General features: G+C 49.9%; 4 protein-coding genes across 4 annotated transcripts; 2 read left to right on the top strand and 2 right to left on the bottom strand.

Moving 5' to 3' along the window:
- Positions 1 to 1,315: 1,315 nt before the first annotated feature.
- EsH8_VIII_001078 (BTB/POZ domain-containing protein) lies at positions 1,316 to 2,537 on the top strand (the record flags this gene model as incomplete). The annotated part of the gene is made up of 3 exons (XM_083270120.1): positions 1,316 to 1,389; positions 1,446 to 1,575; positions 1,638 to 2,537. The coding sequence occupies 3 exons, from the start codon at positions 1,316 to 1,318 to the stop codon at positions 2,535 to 2,537; spliced, it is 1,104 nt and encodes a 367-aa protein (XP_083129888.1).
- Positions 2,538 to 4,342: 1,805 nt separating this feature from the next.
- EsH8_VIII_001077 (uncharacterized protein) lies at positions 4,343 to 5,839 on the bottom strand (the record flags this gene model as incomplete). Its single annotated transcript, XM_083270119.1, has 2 exons — positions 4,343 to 4,922; positions 5,136 to 5,839. 2 exons carry the CDS (start codon positions 5,837 to 5,839, stop codon positions 4,343 to 4,345), a joined length of 1,284 nt encoding a protein of 427 aa, XP_083129887.1.
- A 2,938-nt stretch (positions 5,840 to 8,777) lies between these two features.
- On the bottom strand, positions 8,778 to 11,424 carry EsH8_VIII_001076 (uncharacterized protein; the record flags this gene model as incomplete). The annotated part of the gene is made up of 3 exons (XM_083270118.1): positions 8,778 to 11,070; positions 11,118 to 11,274; positions 11,322 to 11,424. The coding sequence occupies 3 exons, from the start codon at positions 11,422 to 11,424 to the stop codon at positions 8,778 to 8,780; spliced, it is 2,553 nt and encodes an 850-aa protein (XP_083129886.1).
- A 1,083-nt stretch (positions 11,425 to 12,507) lies between these two features.
- EsH8_VIII_001075 (uncharacterized protein) lies at positions 12,508 to 13,160 on the top strand (the record flags this gene model as incomplete). Its single annotated transcript, XM_083270117.1, has 3 exons — positions 12,508 to 12,753; positions 12,983 to 13,026; positions 13,154 to 13,160. 3 exons carry the CDS (start codon positions 12,508 to 12,510, stop codon positions 13,158 to 13,160), a joined length of 297 nt encoding a protein of 98 aa, XP_083129885.1.
- Between the last annotated feature and the right edge of the window lie 5,013 nt (positions 13,161 to 18,173).

Below are 18,173 nucleotides of genomic sequence, written 5' to 3'. Positions count from 1 at the left end.
GTTGCTGCGAGAAGAAGTGATTATCGCGGGTAGCCGCTGGAATCACCGCAGCCGGGGAAGGCAGCCAACATCTTGTAATAGAAGGCACGAACGAAGTAACATCAAAGTAGCGGCGATGGCTCAAAATTAAGATGGGAAAGACACAAGGAGCTCCATTCATTGATCGGAGCTGTTGCTCTCCTTCTCAGCCAGTCGATGTGGGGCCGTGTCGATGTCGGCGATGCGGCCCTGACACGGTCCGGTCGGGACTGAGAATTTGATGATCGGAATCTTTGATTGGTACAAGAAACAAAGAAAACCTCTGATTGTCTACATCACCTTGGATAATCTGGCGTATCGGTCGCCATTTCTTGAAAGCGTCAGTGCAGTACCTCCGACAGCCTCCAACCGTTGAGCTGGGCTAGCTAATACATCGCCCCTCTTTTGTCTGCAAAATGATTTCATTTGCCACGACACTCTTAGTAGTCGCACATCGTGGGGGTTCATTTTCGTGAAACATACTTATAGGTGACGGAAAATACCACTATGGTCGCCTCACGTTCAATTGCACTACTGCATGCTCCCTCTAGCCAATAACAATGCTCCTCTTTTCGGGAACATACCACTCGAATGGCCAGTTCTCGGCCATAGTTGGATTGACCATAGAGCCTGCTTGACGGTCAGCAATTCACCCGGCCTGCAGAGGCCAGGTCAAAAGTGGTGTCCGATTCCCCGCATTCGGTCAGGAGAGGGTGTCGTGCTACGCATTTGCGATTGGCTTCTGATGAGGATGCCGCGGCGAGGCGCTGCTCGGAACTTATTGACTGGTTATTCCTATGTCCAAGTATCAATGCATTGCTGCCATGACCCATGTCGTGCGACACATCTGTATCATCATTAGGCGACCGGGTTGGCATTTGGGATCTAACAATGGCTTTGTATTTGCGGGTGTAGAAGCCAATGAGCAATTGCGCCAGACAAGATCACGACGAGGCTGCGGTACGAAGCTGCATGCTTCATGCAGGAAGTGTGTGTGTTGGGAGGGTTCTTTATTTCTTCACCATTCCCATTGACAACCCAATGGCCCGGGAAGGCCTGAGGACCGCCTCATTGCTGCCCAGATTCGCCTGACTGGCTTCGCGGTGGCATGGGGCGGTATGTGAGGCTTGTGTGAAATCATGTGTGAAATCAGGCTGTACCAGGACGTTATATAGAGGAACATGTATGATCTGACGAGGACATTTGAAGCACAAATAGCGCACTTTTGCCCATCTCTTTCCGTGACCAAAAGCAGCAGCTTCACTACCCCGAAGCTGGCGTTTCACCTACCATCGCAATGTCCGATATTGCGATCCAGCCGGAAGCAATGAGTTCCAATCCAGTTGAGGAGCTGAGAAGCTCGCTGAGAAGGTATTCCCATGACATCGTCATCGTCGCCAACGGGATTCAGTCTGACCACGGGATAGCCTTTATCAGGACCCAGAGTTCTCGGATTTCACCATTGCCAGTCGCGAAACTGAGTACCGAGTACACAGGGCCATTGTATGCCCGAGATCCAAATACTTTGCAGCTAAATTCCGTGAACCAAAGTCCAAAGTTTGTTCATGATCCACAGGGTCCCAGATGAGAAGCCATCTTACTAACCGAGGACATTCCAGGACCCCATTGATGATGCCTTCTTGAGCCTTCCGGACGATGATCCACAAGCAATCGAAATGGTCATTCGGTATTTCTACCACCTTGACTATCCCTCCGAGCCCTACCACGGTGAATCATCACCCAATGGACATGGTCAACAGAACGGTCACCCTAACGGCCACGCCAACGGGCACACCAACGGGCACACCAACGGGCACACCAACGGTAGCAATGGCAGCAATGGTTACGAGGATGATCTCAACGGTTCTATAAAGTCGGATGACCAACCACTCGACAAGTACGCCCAGACAGAGGAGCACATCGAGCCCTTGGATGATTTTCTTCCGCCCCAGCCGCAGAGGCTCAGCAAGAAGCAGAAGAAACGCGCCAAAGCCCATGCTAAGCAAGAAACAGGATCATTCGGGTCGCCCGACCCCCAAAGCGAACAAGTCTCGTCGCCAATCGCCCAGGACCTCTCCACCCTGAGCCAGGGCCAAGAGAACCACAGCGAAGGCGGCGGGGCCGTCCTGGACGCCAAGCCGGCGCCCAGCCACCCAAGCACCGTCAACGGCGGCGACGCGGCCAGCACCAAGAGCCTCGTCCTGCACGCCAACGTATACGCGCTGTCGAGAAAGTATGGCGTCGCGGGGCTCCAGACCCTGGCATTCGACAAGTTCGCAAACGAGGCGGACAGCCAGTGGGACACGGAGGAGTTCCTCCACGCGGCAGAGAAGGTGTATTCCTCGTGCTCGGACGGCGACGACGACCGCAAGATGAAGGACGTGATTGTGGAAATGATTTGCCGCCACGGCGAGCTCATGGATAAGGCTGAGACGCAGAAGGTCATGCGCACGCTGCCCAAGGATTTGATGTATGACATTTTGTTGCAGGTGCGCCAGCAGGGCGGGTTCATCAGGTGAGGACCATAGTCTGGATTGTCTTGTGTGGGGATATCATTCGTTGCTGGAAGGAAGCGCTTGGCGTTTATTGCATCTTTCATTGGGTTCATTCTCATTTGGCGGAAAACAGATACATGAAGAAATATGACAAATATGGCTTCGGGCTGATTATGCAAGTAAATTTAAACATTGTGCTTCATGTGATGACATTCCAGCCATAGTTGTCGGATGTGGTACCATATGTCACCATACGGCAATACATTTGTTATGGTTTTTTTGTAGTGTTTTGAATTGAAGTCTCAATATGTTGCCCTCGACAAATGCTCGCTACGTAATCCTTCTGGCTTGTTGGCTTATATATGGCAGTGTTTTGGCCGAGACGCTGCACAGGGAGTCCCGTGGAAACCGCGAGGAGCACGGCCACGCAGTCTGATCGTATCAAGATATGGAGCATGCCGCTCGCTTCCCATGCGTCCAACAAGTAGAGAGTCTCAAAGTACAAGGCTTACGCCATGGCTGTGATCGCCTCGAGAAAAAACACTAGGAATGTTAATTTTCATAGTCCGCGACTAAGTGCCCTTGAATAGTGACAGGGGACCATTTGCAGACTTGATCAGCCCCAAGAACCATGGAACGGAGAAAAGGGCAGGCTCCTAGAAGTATACTGGTATTACCACTATAGTCATCTTGTGTTGTACCAACACTGCTCCCGAGCATAATGCCAGCAATTCGAAATAAGGGCCCCGTTGGGATAAACAGCCCTTTGGAAACTCCATCGCAGGTAGAAGCTCTAGCACGGTATGAAAATATTAGATATGGGGGTTGGCGACGGCATTACCACAGATATCCAGCTGCCCTTCACCGCGAATTTTTGAGCAAGTTGAATGCTGGAGACTCAACCGCAGAAGTGAAAGAGGCATGGGAATGGGAAAGCAAGGGAAGCCAGGCAGTTGCAGAACCATTACTTGACAGGTTAACAGTTACACAAAAGTTCGCATGTGTATGTATGCACGCACAAGGATCAGAATAGAAGTCAGTGAGAAGGCAGCAAAGAAAGCCCAAAAGTAAAATCCACCTAGGGAGATGGAAACGAAAAAATGAAAGGGACGAGACTCGAACTCGCGCGGGTTGCCCCACCAGGAAACAGATGTTAAGCTGACCTTAACCTGGCGCCATAACCAACTCGGCCACCCTTCCGACTGTGATCCTTGAAGACTCTCGGACGTGTTATGGATAATGGCAGAGCGATACCAATGTGATAATAATCCTTAATGTGGAGTAATCCCCACGTTAAAATGGTTCCCAAGAGGTAATTTCGAGACAGACAATTCCCCTCTAGGTCTTGGAGCGCGCTGAAGGGGCGGCAGTTGCTTCAATTGTGTGCATAATGTGAGCTAACGATGATTTGGGGAAAAACACTCAGTTGAAGATCGTTCAAGATTCAAAGCAACAGCCGACTGATGTATAGACTTGGTGGGAGCAGTGATGGCGATACAAATTCATGCAACTCACCCTACTCACCTAACATTTGCTCATATTTTACCACCTTTGCTCACCCCGTTTACGGTCAGCCACACGTCAGAATAACACTGCCAGCCTTTGTTTCCCTTCTTATTTCTTCTGATTTTTTTCCCTTCCCCCCCCCCTTTCTTTTTCTTTTGGCTCGGCGACGTGGCAGTAGGCGTAAGATGGAGCTGGGGACACAGACATTTTCTTCAACAATAGATTCCACGCTGCAGGTTATATATCGTACGACTGAGCTGGCACCGATGGCGCAATTCTCAACCCAGTCCAACTCCGCACCCGAAAATACATCGTATTATATCCTAATAACTGTCGTATTCAAAGTCTTTGGGATGCGTTGGCTTCGGCGCTGGCGTCAGACGGCGTTCTTTATCTTCGTACGAGGAATACAGGTAGGCACCCTTCCTGATACCAATCAACGACTTGCCAGTCACCCTCTTTGCTGCCTCGAGCCTAGCTTCGTCTGTCGCGCTGATGAAGCACATCCACTCGCCCATATTGACGTTCATCTCGAGGCTAAGCGGGTCACCTGATGGGTGGTAATATTCATCCCAGTCCATGCCGTGGCAGTCGGGCTCATTGAAAAGCTCTGCTGGTGTCTTTGGCGCGCACCCATTGTGATACATCTCCTTGTTAGGGCGGAGGTATCTCCTGGGCCAATCCGTCAGGTGTGGCCAATTGCACCGATGGAAGGCGTGAGAATCACGGACGAACAGCTCGACTCCATGCTCTTCAGCGCGACGGTAGACGTCCTCGCGGTAGTGGGGGTCCATAGCCTGGGCGGCGATTTCAAGCTGCTGTACCGTTGGCACTGTGCCAGCCGTGAGTTCGTTGTAGAGCGACTGGTAGCTGGAAGCGATACAGGCAAGTGTCACCTGGTGCCTTAGGTCGGGCCGCCGCCATACAAGCTCGCGGAGCGTATACTCATGCGGGTGGTGCGGTCACCAGAAGAATGCAGGAAGCTTTTCGCCATCAGTCTCGTTATCAATGCGCGAAAGGTCGCCATTCATAATAAAACGTGCGTGGATAGCCTGCCATATAAGGTTGTTAGCCTCCCAATCACGGAAAAGTTCGTCAACACGCGTGACAAGCCACCGTGCGAAGGGGGTATGATGGTAGACGCCACGAAGGATAGCTGATAGCTCGTTAGGGACCATTACTGGCCGCCTCAGCCGTGAATACCGTTCAATATTACCGTCCCAGGCCGCCAGGATAATAAGGACGTCCTTATTGAGAGCGGGGAGGTCCCGGGGTAGCGGCGTATAGGTGAACTCAGCAAAACGGGCCTCGAGCGTTGAACACTCGTGCGTGGGCCACGACCACGGGGCGGCGTGGCTGTCTTCCTGGATGTCGAAGTAGTGGTCTCTGATTGCTTTCAGATGGACATTCTTTGCAGCCCCCGCGGGCTTTTCAGCTTCCGCGGGCATTGCCTGTTGGAGTGAGGACCGGACAGCGGTGTCGTTGTTAAGGTAAGCCCCAGCTGTTGGGGTCTGGATGTTGACTTTTCGCTTGTAGTCATCCATAACAGCGTACTTTACAGCCTGGCTCGTAATAGATTCGAATATATCCATATGCCCGTTGTCTCGTGCCTCCTCGGCAATAGACACATCTGGCAGCAAATTAAGCTCATCATAGAGCGCCTTGTAGCCCGCAACAGCACAAGCCCGCCCGACTTGATAACACATATCGGGGTAGCGCCTAACAAGCGACCTATATGTTTCTTCTGTCGCCACGTCGGGATACCATATACAGTATGGCTTCACTGTTTCGGAGGGCATCTCTGGGATCGCGTTGCTCATGATGATACGCGCATTACGGGCCCTAGCGAGTTTTTTTCCTTCGTCTGCGCAGAGCCTAGTCACCTCTGGTGATCTTGCAAAATTCTCATTATGTCGGATTCCCCGAATGATGTAGGGTTGCTGCCAAGGCAACATGCCTGGCGAGAGCTCTTCTCCATTTAAAGCGGCTAGATTCTGCGCGTCCTCGTCCTTCGCTGGAGAAGGCTCTAAAGGGGCGGCGGCTGATTTCATAGAAGAGGTAAATAGTTGTCGGCATTTCCGTGGAATGCTTCCTGCCTGGTTCGGGGCGTGAAAGGGGCGGCTGAGCGAGGCGAGTGAGCGTTGTGTCGAGGTGGTGCTGCACGCAGCCCTCGATGAGGCGAGCCGACGGCAGGCGGAGGGAAACATATTCCGTGTCAATGAGTATATTTGCTAGCTCAGACAGACTGCTCCTCAAGTCCGGCTAAATGGTAGAAAAGCTCAGTGATGTTCTTGGAACGTTGTTCGGATGAGACGGGCGAAGAGGGACGGAGCCTTTGGAAACCCCAATCCCACATAGGTTCAGAGATCCTTGTCAATTGTTAAAATTAAGCATCTCTGCTTGCAAGGATTACATACAACCGGACGCCTCCTCCACGATTGCAAAGGTTAGCGTGACAGGGGGCCCACTGTTACTCATGACATAGTAAAAAGCATTTGGTGCTAACTGCTAGGGCCATATCCCACTAACGTTTACGATGCTGTTAAAGGTAGTATGATGTCTAGAGGAGCGCTGATCTACCCCGGTCAACGAGGACCAACATATTCGGAAGTAGGGTGCCGGGTGGTGGTGTCCTGGCGGTGGGTGTACCGGGGCTTCACTAAGGCCTTGCTGGCGTCCAACCTGTGGATATCATTTTATGAGACCACCTACACTGAAGACTTTCCCGAATATTCCCGACGTAAAATCATTCAATTGAGGCACCCCTACGACGTTGAACTACTACGAGCCTGACCTGTAACACACACAGTGCTCCGTACAAACAACTTGAAGGTTCATTTTGCTTGAACTATCAGCGTCGAGTAGAACTGGGGCTAAACCCTCTCTGTGTAATGTGTGGGTGCTGTTGGTTTCAACTGATGATCCTTCAAAATGAGCGTACTCTGGGTAGAGAAGGAAACTAGAAACGTTGCAGCAATAAACTCATGCTTGTATCTTTCCATGATTTCTATCAAAAAGAATTTTCTTGATTTCCCTTGTGTAGATCCTGGCGACATTTTAGAAAGTTTTGAAGCTTAAGGCACCACCGAAGCCATCAGAAGCAATAATCTTAACGGCTATAGTAAGTATATCGTTGGATTACCCAGCCAGAATACGGGAAGGCGGTCAGCAACAGCCGGCCGCGGCAGCGCAACCCGGGGATCCCACTCCTGGCTGCCAACAGCAATATCTTTAATACTCCTGCTGCTGCCAACCTTCCTACTTTCGTTTCCTTCGATATACAGAACCATAATACAGGTTTGAATTTAATACATTGATTTCCCACCCGTGCGGGTAACCTGTGATACCAACATTATATTGTATCAAGTTCACTTGCTTTTTTGGCTTCTGAGATATTTTCTGAAAGTTGCCGAGGAGGGGCTTCTGGGGAGTGGGTGCAAATCATTCAAAGTTCTCTTTTAGAAGGTTTCAGAGCCGAGAAACGTAGATTGTCAACTAAAACTAAGATCACGATCCCCTGAGCCTTCTTTATACAAAGAGAAAGAAAAGAAAATTGAGGCTTAAGCCTGTTGCTCTTGCAATGAACTTAATATTGTCTAGCTTCAAATGTTAACTGCTCTGTTGCCAGCTGGGGGTCGGAAAGCTGTGAAAATATAACTCTTCCAGAAATGCAACCGATCGCAAGAGTAGGCCCTCTCACAGACGAGCATAAAGGACGAAATTCAATTGGTAACCACAAAAGATTCTGATGATTCCAAGTAACCCAACAAAGATCTCTACTAATACCAGCCCCAATCTCAGGATCAGTAACAGGATGAGGTTGAGTATTGGGTGATAAAGACGGCTTTGGAATTGTATTGTGAAGAGCTAAAACGCCGATGTTGGTAAAAAGGTGGTTGTTTCCAGACTCAAATGACAAAGAGTAGAAATATGCTCCAATGTAGATTACTTGCACACACTCGCCTGTATCAGACGACGACACTGATGAAAACAACAACGACAGCCAAAGCGACGACCAAAGTGACGGTGATTTTTCCGATCATTGCCCCACCCTAGACAGTCTTAAGGAAAATGTTAACAGGTCTAAGCGCCGCCGTTGGACGGATTGAGAAGATGAGCGTCTGCGTGTATACATTGAAGAGGGGAAGGAGTGGTCATGGATTGCAAAAAGGCTGGATCGAAGCGAGAAAGCTGTGACACAGCATTGGGCGATCATGGAGAGGCAAGACAAGGAGAAGGCAAAGCGATCCAGGCATACTTGCTGGTAGCAGACATTTTTATTAGTGCCTCAGGGTAATTCCATAGCGCGCGCTTACATGCCACCCCGCCTGGGCTGTGCTCGTTGCCTAGGCATGCGGCCATGAACTTGCCATTATCTCGTACCTCTTCCGACTATAAACTAGATCCCGTATTCTAAACAAGGTGTAATAGCTTTAGGAAAGAAACTGTAGATGGATATTTAATGTTGATTCTAAACGCCTGAGAATATAACCCAGCTTTGCACGTGTCTGGTATACGACTTCCGCCCTAAAGTAACTACTTCGTTACGCTGCTCTGGGATCTCCGCATAGCCTATATCAGTGGCGCGTAGTGGTCCTGGTCTTAAATTGATGTCTACCTTTTTAACGCGAGGAGCAAAGTTGAGATACATAGCTTTTCCTAGTAGCCTAGGATAGCGCTGTATGGTTGTTGTTTGTAAGAGTATAGGTCTACTTCGCTTGTAACAACAGCATACAAACAGTATCCATATGGTCTCCCTTAGGCGTGATGTGTTGCGGCGAGTTCAGCCATGTTCTCGATCGTGTCGGGGTGCCTCTTGCCAAGAACCTCCTGGCGTAGCTCTAGCACTTCTATCTCGATCTGTTCCGCCTCGTCATACCTCCCCTGGGTGTAGTATGTTGATGCAAGATTAGCCATGCTTGAGATCGTGTCGGGGTGCCTCTTGCCAAGAACCTCCTGGCGTAGCTTAAGTACTTCTGTCTTAATCTTCTCTGCCTCGTCATACCTCCCCTGGGCGTGGTATGTTGATGCAAGATTAGCCATGCTTGAGATCGTGTCGGGGTGCCTCTTGCCAAGAACCTCCTGGCGTAGCTCTAGCACTTCTGTATAGATCTTCTCTGCCTCGTCATACCTCCCCTGCTCGTGGTATGTTGTTGCAAGATTAGCCATGCTTGAGATCGTGTTAGGGTGCCTCTTGCCAAGAACCTCCTGGCGTAGCTCTAGCACTTCTGTATAGATCTTCTCTGCCTCGTCATACCTCCCCTGCTCGTGGTATGTTGTTGCAAGATTAGCCATGCTTGAGATCGTGTTAGGGTGCCTCTTGCCAAGAACCTCCTGGCGTAGCTCTAGCACTTCTATATAGATCTTCTCTGCCTTGTTATACCTCCCCTGCTCGTGGTATGTTGATGCAAGATTAGCCATGCTTAAGATCGTGTCGGGGTGCCTCTTGCTAAGAACCTCTAGGCGTAGCTCTAGCACTTCTATCTCGATCTGTTCCGCCTTGTTGTATCTCCCTTGTTTAAAATATGTTGTTGCAAGTTCAGCCATGCTGTAGATCGTGTTGGGGTGCCTCTTGCCAAGAACCTCCTGGCTTAGCTCAAGCACTTCTGCCTTGATCTTCTCTGCCTTGTTATACCTCCCCTGCTCGTGGTATGTTGATGCAAGTTCAGCCATGCTGTAGATCGTGTCGGGGTGCCTCTTGCCAAGAATTCTCTGCCGTATTGAAAATGCCTTCTTATCTACCGGCTCCCTTTCGTTCCACCTTCCACGGTCGAATAGGTATCCTGATACATGACTTAGAAGGCTGGCAATCTCTTTATCCACGCCTGCTTCACAGACCTCTGCCCATTCGCTGCTTTGTAACGCATGAGGAAGCCATATCTCAGTCTCCTCCCACGTTTCTCGCACTCTCGGCGGGAAGAGGTCTGACACAAGAACCAGTGCTGCTTTGGAATACTGCGCTGCCTCATGTCGTCGAGCTTTCTGGCTCAAGCTATATCGGGCTGCATCCTGAACAAGCTTGTGCATCTCGTATGTGTGCCCGATCGATTGGTCTTTCCGTATGGATAAGAAGGAAAACTCCCTGAGGCGAGCCAAGGCAGTGGTGACAGCTTCGTTGTCGTCGTCTGATTCATCTTCACTCTCCGCGGACGAGCCGGTACTGCTCAGACTTTGCCCGTCGTCGCCCGGTTCATCCTCACTCGCCGTGAACGAGCTGGAACTGCTCGGACCTTTTCTGTCGTCTATAGCACTTGCTTGCGCTGCTGCCTTTATAAAACTTTCCGGGATATTTTGATTGTGGACATACGCAAGGGTGAGAAGGAGCCGGTATGCGGTATCGTCCTCTTGCCTGATGTGCTCCATCGAAATGCTCCATGTTTCAAGGATGCTGTTCGGGACTTCGCGTCGACGATGACGGTCATGTTCTGACTTCTGCAGAATTTTCCACCTCTTTTTTCCCTCCTCTAGCCTCGACAAATACTTCGCCACTGGCGTGTATGTTCGGCGGATGTAGGCAGCGGCTTGCGAAACGGCGAGAGGGAGATGGTCTAGCTGTGCCAACAACTTGGAAACATCGAGCTTCTCGCCGACAGCAACATACTCGTTTCGTAAGGCCTCGAAAAGCGCCGTGGCCTCGTTAGCGGTCATACGGCCGACTGACACGCCCCGTCGAGCACCCACGAGGCTGCCCACAATCCGTTCGTCGCGGCTCGTCCACAGTACGGTGCCGACGGGGGCCCGGGGAATATAGTCTTCCAGGCACGTTTCCTCGGTCGTGGCCTGCCCGGTTGCCGTTCTCCTTCCTACACCGAAGATGCCGAGATTATCCGCGTTGTCGACAATAAGCAACCAGTGGGGCTGCGCCTGGATCCACTCGCACACGGCCCTGAGCAGCTCCTTGCCTTGGAATCTGTCTGTAAGCCCGGCTCTTCTCGCAAGGGCTTCGTAGTCTTGTGTGAAGGTCGCTTCGTTATCGGCGTGGACCCAGTATACGGAGCAGTTCGTTTCGCGGAAGCGGCGGTAGGCAAACTCGAGCGCTATCTGTGTTTTCCTGCAGCAGTGAGTGCTTTGTTCGTCTAAAGAGCCGTAGTGGCCTACCCAGAGCCCCCAAGACCCCAAAGAGCGGCGCTTTGGCAGTCAGCGACGGGCGGGAGGAGAGCGTCGAGTTTGACGAAGACATCGGGCCGGTTAATAACATCGTTGTTGCGCTCGAAGGGGACGGTAAAGAGAGGTCGTGTTATCAGCGCTGATGGGCCTAGAAGGGTGAGTGTGTCTTCTAGCGGCGGGGTAGCGCATGCTTACGACCATCGGAAACCGTCACGTTTAGCGTCCCGCCGGTTTCAACGTGAGCACCGGGGAATGCGATATGTCCAGTCGTCGATCCGAACGACGTGAGCCCCTCCATAGCGGCGGTTTCAGGGTAGTAGTTGACCTTTGGAAGTTTGGTTACAAAGGCCAAGTTTCTATATTGTCAGTTGTAAGATGGACATCAGTCGCAGATAAGCGGCAAATCAGGCTGGCCTACATGCACCACCAACACGTGCTTGCTTCAGCCGCGTCGTGCCGACCTACAGCATCAGCCCCACACTGTCACTGGACTTGCTCAATTACACACCATCACCGCCGCGACGAGTTTGCCATCGCGGTGGTGTGCGCTCTACCGCTAGAGTACGATGCTGCGGCGTTTGCTTTCGATAAGTTCTGGGACGACGACAGCGACGCGTACGGAAGGAAGGGTGCCGGCGATCCGAACACCTACACGACCGGCCGAATTAGACAGGATAACGTCGTCCTGGCGCTACTCCTAAATACGGGCAAGGCCGGTGCGGCGAGCGCTACCGCGAGCCTGCGATCGAGCTATACGGGCCTGAGGCTGGCCGTTCTAGTCGGGATTTGCGGTGGAGTCCCTAGTTCTTGAACCGACGAAATCATCTTGGGCGACGTTATCGTCAGCCAGACGGTCGTCTAGTACGACTACGGCCAGCAGTACCCGGGCAGGTTTATCCAGGAGGATACTGTGGATGATACTCTCGGGCGGTCTAACAGGGACGTCCGATCCCTGCTGGCGACGTTCCAGACAGACCCTGGGCGCGAACGCCTTCAGCGCGGAGCTCCATTTCTCCATCAGATCCGTGAGAAAGCTGCGAAGAGACAGCGACGGGCGAGATACGATGATCCCGATGCGTCCGAGGATAAGCTTTCTAAGCCGGAGTGCCAGCACAGGTACCGGGACCGATCTGATTGCGGCTGCGGGGAGCACGCCTGTGAGGCGGCTCGGGCCGCATCGTGCGACGAGCTCCGCTGCGACACCGCGCACCTGGTACCCCGAGAGCGTTGCAAAGAGATATAAGGATCAAAGCGCGACATCCCAAACCGCGATAGCGAGTTTGAGATTCACGTCGGCTGCGTTGGATTAGGCGATATGGTGATGAAGTCTGGCGAAGATCGCGACAGGACCGCCAGGGAGCATGGCATCATCGCATTCGAAATGGAGGGAGCCGGCGTGTGGGACGAGGCGCCGTGCATCGTCGTCAAGGGCATCTGTGACTACGCGGACAACCACAAGAAGAAGACGTGGCAGGTATATGCGGCGGCAACGGCAGCATCCGTGCTGAAGGCTTCTGGCGCGCTACCTCCAAACAGAAAAGCTAGCGGGCGATCCCAGCAGTGCAGGTGCATCGCCCACACCGTCCAGCGGGCCGAGGCCTGTCTTCAACGGAGCCGTCACGGGAACGTATGTAGTAGCGGGGCACCATACAAGCAGGGGAACGACAAACATAAATTATAGTTAGTTCATAGCTTGTTGCCGAAGATTGGCCGGTAGATTTTGTCTCACTCGAGACGTTATCTATTTTGGTCGGTTCACTACAGTATCGAGGATCCGTGCTCGATTGCACGTCGTGGCGCACTCACGACGCGCCTACCAACTGCCCAAGCCCGTAGACGCGTCGCGCCGCGCTCAGCACATCTCCCATGCATGGCTGTTCGAGTACTGGTACGACAGCCCGTGAGACACAGACGCAGGTGCACGACCCAGGAACTGTCGACTGGCAGATAGTGCACGCGTTGTGCTGTACTTTGGTAGTGGGGCGATGGTTGCTGATTGGCGGGCGCTTTGCTGACGATGTGTGCAGCTTGTAAGCCTGAGGGCTGGAGGAGAATGTGACATGGCGAGCTTCCATGTTGCCTTGCGTCAAAATTGAACCAAACTAATGCGCGTACGGATTCACACTTAAAAGGAATGGACCTACAGATGGCGTTCACTTTATCGATGGGTTGGGCATTCCCTCTAAGTATTCAAGTGCCTACCTTTAGCGGCTTAAGCGAGTCGTGCTATCATTATCGCGAAGGCGCGTTAAGGGATAGTTGGCGATTAGTGCTGCAAATTGAATAATACGTTGTAAGGACGCCCCCATTGTGAAGAGGTTACAACGATTACTTCCTCCCAGAAAAAAATATCAACTAAGTGAATGTCATCTCTCGACATGCGGTCTCCAAGAAGGGGCTGGGCCACGGTTGACTCGTAAGCTACAGACAACTGGCCCACAGATCCACGGCAGCTCGCACAGTCTCTCCACCCGTCGTCAAGCACATGCGTTTCCTGGTCACTACTGTACACCTCGCCTCAGTGTGACCTTTGCCCTTCTTCTTTTTCTCGTCTTTCTTGAGAATTTTCGCCAAGTCAAGGTCGCGAACCGGCTCGGGCTCGGGATCTGCGGCCACCACAGTCTTTGGTAAAAAATCCACTACGGGCTCCGACTCGAATTTTAGTGGATATTCTACCGCCATTTCTGGCTCAGGCTCTCCGACATATACGCTCCTCTTACTTCTCTCCTTGGTAGCTGCCAGCAGGAACAACCATGGGTCAGACTTTGGTGGTAATTCCACCGCCAGTTCCGCCTCGGTTTCTGTGGCAGGCATCGCAAGGGTCGGCTGATCATTTCCCACGTCAGGCTAGGAGACAGGACACGATGCACTATCCACTTCCGATCCCGGCTCGAGCTCAGTGGCCAATTCAGGTTCGGGCATGACTTCCACCACCCTTTCCGGCTCAAACTCCGCGGTATCTATCGAGTGAGCCTTCTCGGACTCGGGTTTGAATTCCTCTACGAACTCCGGCCCTGGCTCTGATGCAGCATATGGTTCAGACCGAGACGCAGGCCTGTACTCGGTGAGGTTGACAGATATCGACTTATCGCTACATATCCTAAAAGGACAGCAGCCCAGTGATGGAGAGACTCCTGGCGCCCTTCAAGGTAATCACTCTGCACCTTACACACCACCGTCGAAACGATTCAATTAAACAGCTCTAGCCATGCACAGCGATGGCATGTTCTAGCTGCATATTGAAACATTGAACCGTCCGCGCACTGGGACGCCTCATCCTGGTTGACGCGGGACTTCGGCAGCGAATTCCGAATCATTGAGTTCGCTTGTCCCTTCGCTGGACTTGGTTAGTTTTACTTTAACATTGTGATAAAAACGTTATAGCGCAGGGGTTTATCTAACCTTCCCGCAAGCATCTTACCTGCGGCGAACGCGTTTCAGGACTCGGTTGTTCGCGCCGTGCTACTCGAGGTGTTGCCCGACCAGCAGTAGGCACGTCGAGACGCTTGTGCCGAACGCGTCGTTGGGGAGGTGTTGGCGGCGGTGGCTGGCTGGCTACCAACCGACCGACCGACCGATCTTCGCCTAGATGGCTGGCAGCTACTGCCGAGCTGGATCGATCTAGTGCCATCAGACATAACGCAAGGGCAGCGCCACTACGTTAAGGAAATAAGGAACGTCCGCCACAACACCAGGACCTGGAGCTGGCAGTGCTGTCGGCCGGTGACGTAGTTAAGGTTGTGTGGCCGGCCTTCCTCGCTACTAGTCTTAAGCAACCTGTCGATGAGGAAGAAGGCACATCGGATCTCATCCACTATGGGTTGTGCTTACGTATGTAGATAGTCAAGGCGCTGCGAACGAGGAGACGCTGCGGAGGGCCATGCGGGAAGTTATGCGTAATAGTAACGCTGTAGCTTGGAGAAGGAGACGCGATTTAGCTGTTTTTTAATCTTATGGAGCATCTGATGGATTAGACGTTAAGTAGCTTGTTGTTGCTAGCGGGCAAACAGGATAGTAATTAGCAGCCTACTGCTTTTTCGACTTCTTGAGGACAAGTGACTAGGCGGTGACGTAGGTCTTTTGTGCAGTAGGGGCCCTCTTGTAGTTTCCAGCTATGAGAAATCGGTTATAATTCTTAAGCGAATCAACAGCTAGTAGGTACTACCACTATAGCATAGGGTACTGTGGCGTGTTACGTAGGGAACGACTGTTAGTATAACGACTGTTAATAACGAAAATCTAATAATCTAACGTTACAACTTGTAATTATTACGGATTATAATTTCTTGAGCTTTATAGGAGCATATTAAAAAAAGTATAAAGACTACCAACTTATCCAACTTATCTTACAAGCTGAAGTTTAGAATAAGAACAAGAAGCACTATCTTCTTTCTACTTTCCTTCTACCGTTTATCTCATCTGATGTTGACGCCAACCCGCTTGCTGCCTGGTTAGGGTGCTTTTGACACCCGCCCGCCGTTCTTTAGTGGGTCTGCAGCCATCCCTCAGCCTACTTTAATGCTTAACCCGAATAGACTACAGCTACAGGTAAGTCTTGTCCTACATCTTTCCTATATTACTAATAATGGTAGCATTCTGATCGTACACTACGAGAAACCCTGCGAATTGACACTTAGTATAAGGCTTGGGGTATATTTAATTTTATCTTGAAACACCTCAGTATAACTGTAGAGAAACACGTACTGCAAGCCTGAATAAACGAACTTGACAGGCACCTATTATAATGGACGATAAGGTCAGGAGCAGTGCAATAGTGGATAATAGGTATATTGTAGAACAAAGACTGATTCTTAGTTCCTCTAGAACTAAGCGGCGCGGGCTTCCTTGAGTTTTATGATGGATTACCCCGCACTTCTAAAGCCTAACTATCCACAGGTGTAGACAGCTGCATGGCACTGACGGATGACAGCGATTCGCCATGGTCTCGCCAGTGTCCCGTGACACCTATATGCCTTGCAGGATGAAGCTTAGAGGGCTACCTAGTATCTTAGCACCTTGTTTTCCGAAACTGGCGGCTATATACACGACTCGACTTGCCCGATCGGAATGCAGACTAGGTAGCAGCAAAGGCCGGCAAAGCGCTGTAGAACTGACAATACCTGAACTTCCTCCCCTTTGCTTTATCTCGTTGTGTACTGTAGCTGAGGTAGCTGGAGGGAACGAATCTATAGTGGGAGATGAAGAGGATGGCATCTGGTTTAGAAGATGACTTTGGAGGCTGAATTTAAATGTAACGTTCGGACAGGCATAATACAGCTTTTTGCATCAGCAATCGGATTAGACTGAATGATTAATGGCTGATCAAGAAGAATCCGAGTCTGGGTCAGTCTGAGGGCTTGACCAGATCGGCTCAATTTTTCCCTAAGTGCTTGTACCCACTTGGGAATGGAGCTTGTACGGCAGCCTGCAAGAAGGAGTGTGTCAAAACTCCATTTTTCACACTACAACCACGCCCCAACTTGTACTAAGCTTATCGGTTAATTACAAACTAGCGAAGTAACGACAAAACCCATATTGCTATCTAAATTACTATCTAAACTCTAATTGATTGCTTCTACTTATAGGAATACATGCCTAGACGACTGATTTTCTATTCTGTTCTTCTCTTTTTTCTTATATACGTGGCATTACTGTCTGGTGCTAGAATGGTGAAAACAAGCTGCCTGAAAGGCGGCGTTAATCACTTTAAGGCCTGGATGAGCGCTGTATCCTTCTGTTTAAACTGTGGATTCCATGTTGCATCTCTTTCTATTCCAGACGCTATTGATTTGACTGAGGTATGTTTGTATAGTACCGTTTAGATAAGCCTGTTTTAAATCGCTACTTATTTGATATAAACAGGAGGATACTGTTCCCCTCGTCTACTGATTAAATGTAAATACATCCGCACTTTATATTCCGATAATCCATAAGCCTGTTCCGCCTACTGCACCGGCTGCAACTGTATTATCCACTTCAGACTTTCTTGCTTGTGTAAACACTGTAAAAAAAGAACGAGAGAATAGTATCCAAGCGACTAAGAAGCTACTACTGATATCGCCAACTATCGACATCCATCTTTACTTGTACTCTGTTGAGTATTACGAAACAGACGAAAATAGACTTAGTATCTATATATACACTTGCGTTACAACCGTCAAACGATTTCTTATAAAAATATAGTTCCTACTCCGTTAAGAGTATGGATTACATGAAGAGATGGTTTAGGATATCCTTACACGTTTTGTATAAGAGAAGTAATTCCTTGAGCGGACTTGGAAAGCTATGCTAATTAATGGAAAGAATCTAACGGATGTGTACAGCTATGCGGACTCTGTTTACAGAACAACCATAATTGGATTATTTGTTAACAGTGCAGGCATTACTTTAGAGAAAGGGGCATACTTGATTACGCTTGCTATAATAAAGCTGTCAAGCCTGCCAACCCTTTCTTAAGTATCTTTAAAGAAGCCTCGTACCTGTAACCGCCTTGGTAAATCTAATATAGAGTTATATAAGATTAAATATAAAGAAACAGACTCAAGTGAAAGTAAAGAGGAAATTACTATTATAAAGAAGGAAAATAAGTCCTAAAAGAAGGTTTCTTAAGTATCATCTAGCAGCAACAACACCAAAAGGAAGTCTGCAGTATATTTTGAAACAAAACAGAAGGATATAATTACTGTTAAAGGCGAAGATAACAGTATACATCCTATAATTTCTACATGATCTAAAACCGGTACTGTTTTAAAGCTAATATTAAAAGCTAAAGCTAAAGCAACGTTATAAACTGAAACCAAACAAGTACGGGACACCAACACTTGTAAACGGTTATATTCTTCTTTTACTAAACTAGAAGAAGATAATACGGATTTAGTTAACACTAAAACCGATAAGAAGGTTGAGAAAACAGATGTAGAGGACGAGATAGAGGAAATCTAAAGCAGTAACAAGAAATTAGAAACTTTCTTTTCTTTTATAATACATTTAGTCTTGTACCCCTTTTTTTAATTTAAAAATAAAGCTATAGGCTTTATTCTCTTTTTA

This window comes from Colletotrichum jinshuiense, chromosome 8 (genome assembly GCF_051148585.1).
Source record: "Colletotrichum jinshuiense chromosome 8, complete sequence".
Lineage (NCBI taxonomy): Eukaryota > Fungi > Ascomycota > Sordariomycetes > Glomerellales > Glomerellaceae > Colletotrichum > Colletotrichum jinshuiense.
The sequence above is the reverse complement of the archived record's forward strand: the minus strand, read 5'-3'. Positions and strand labels throughout refer to the sequence as shown.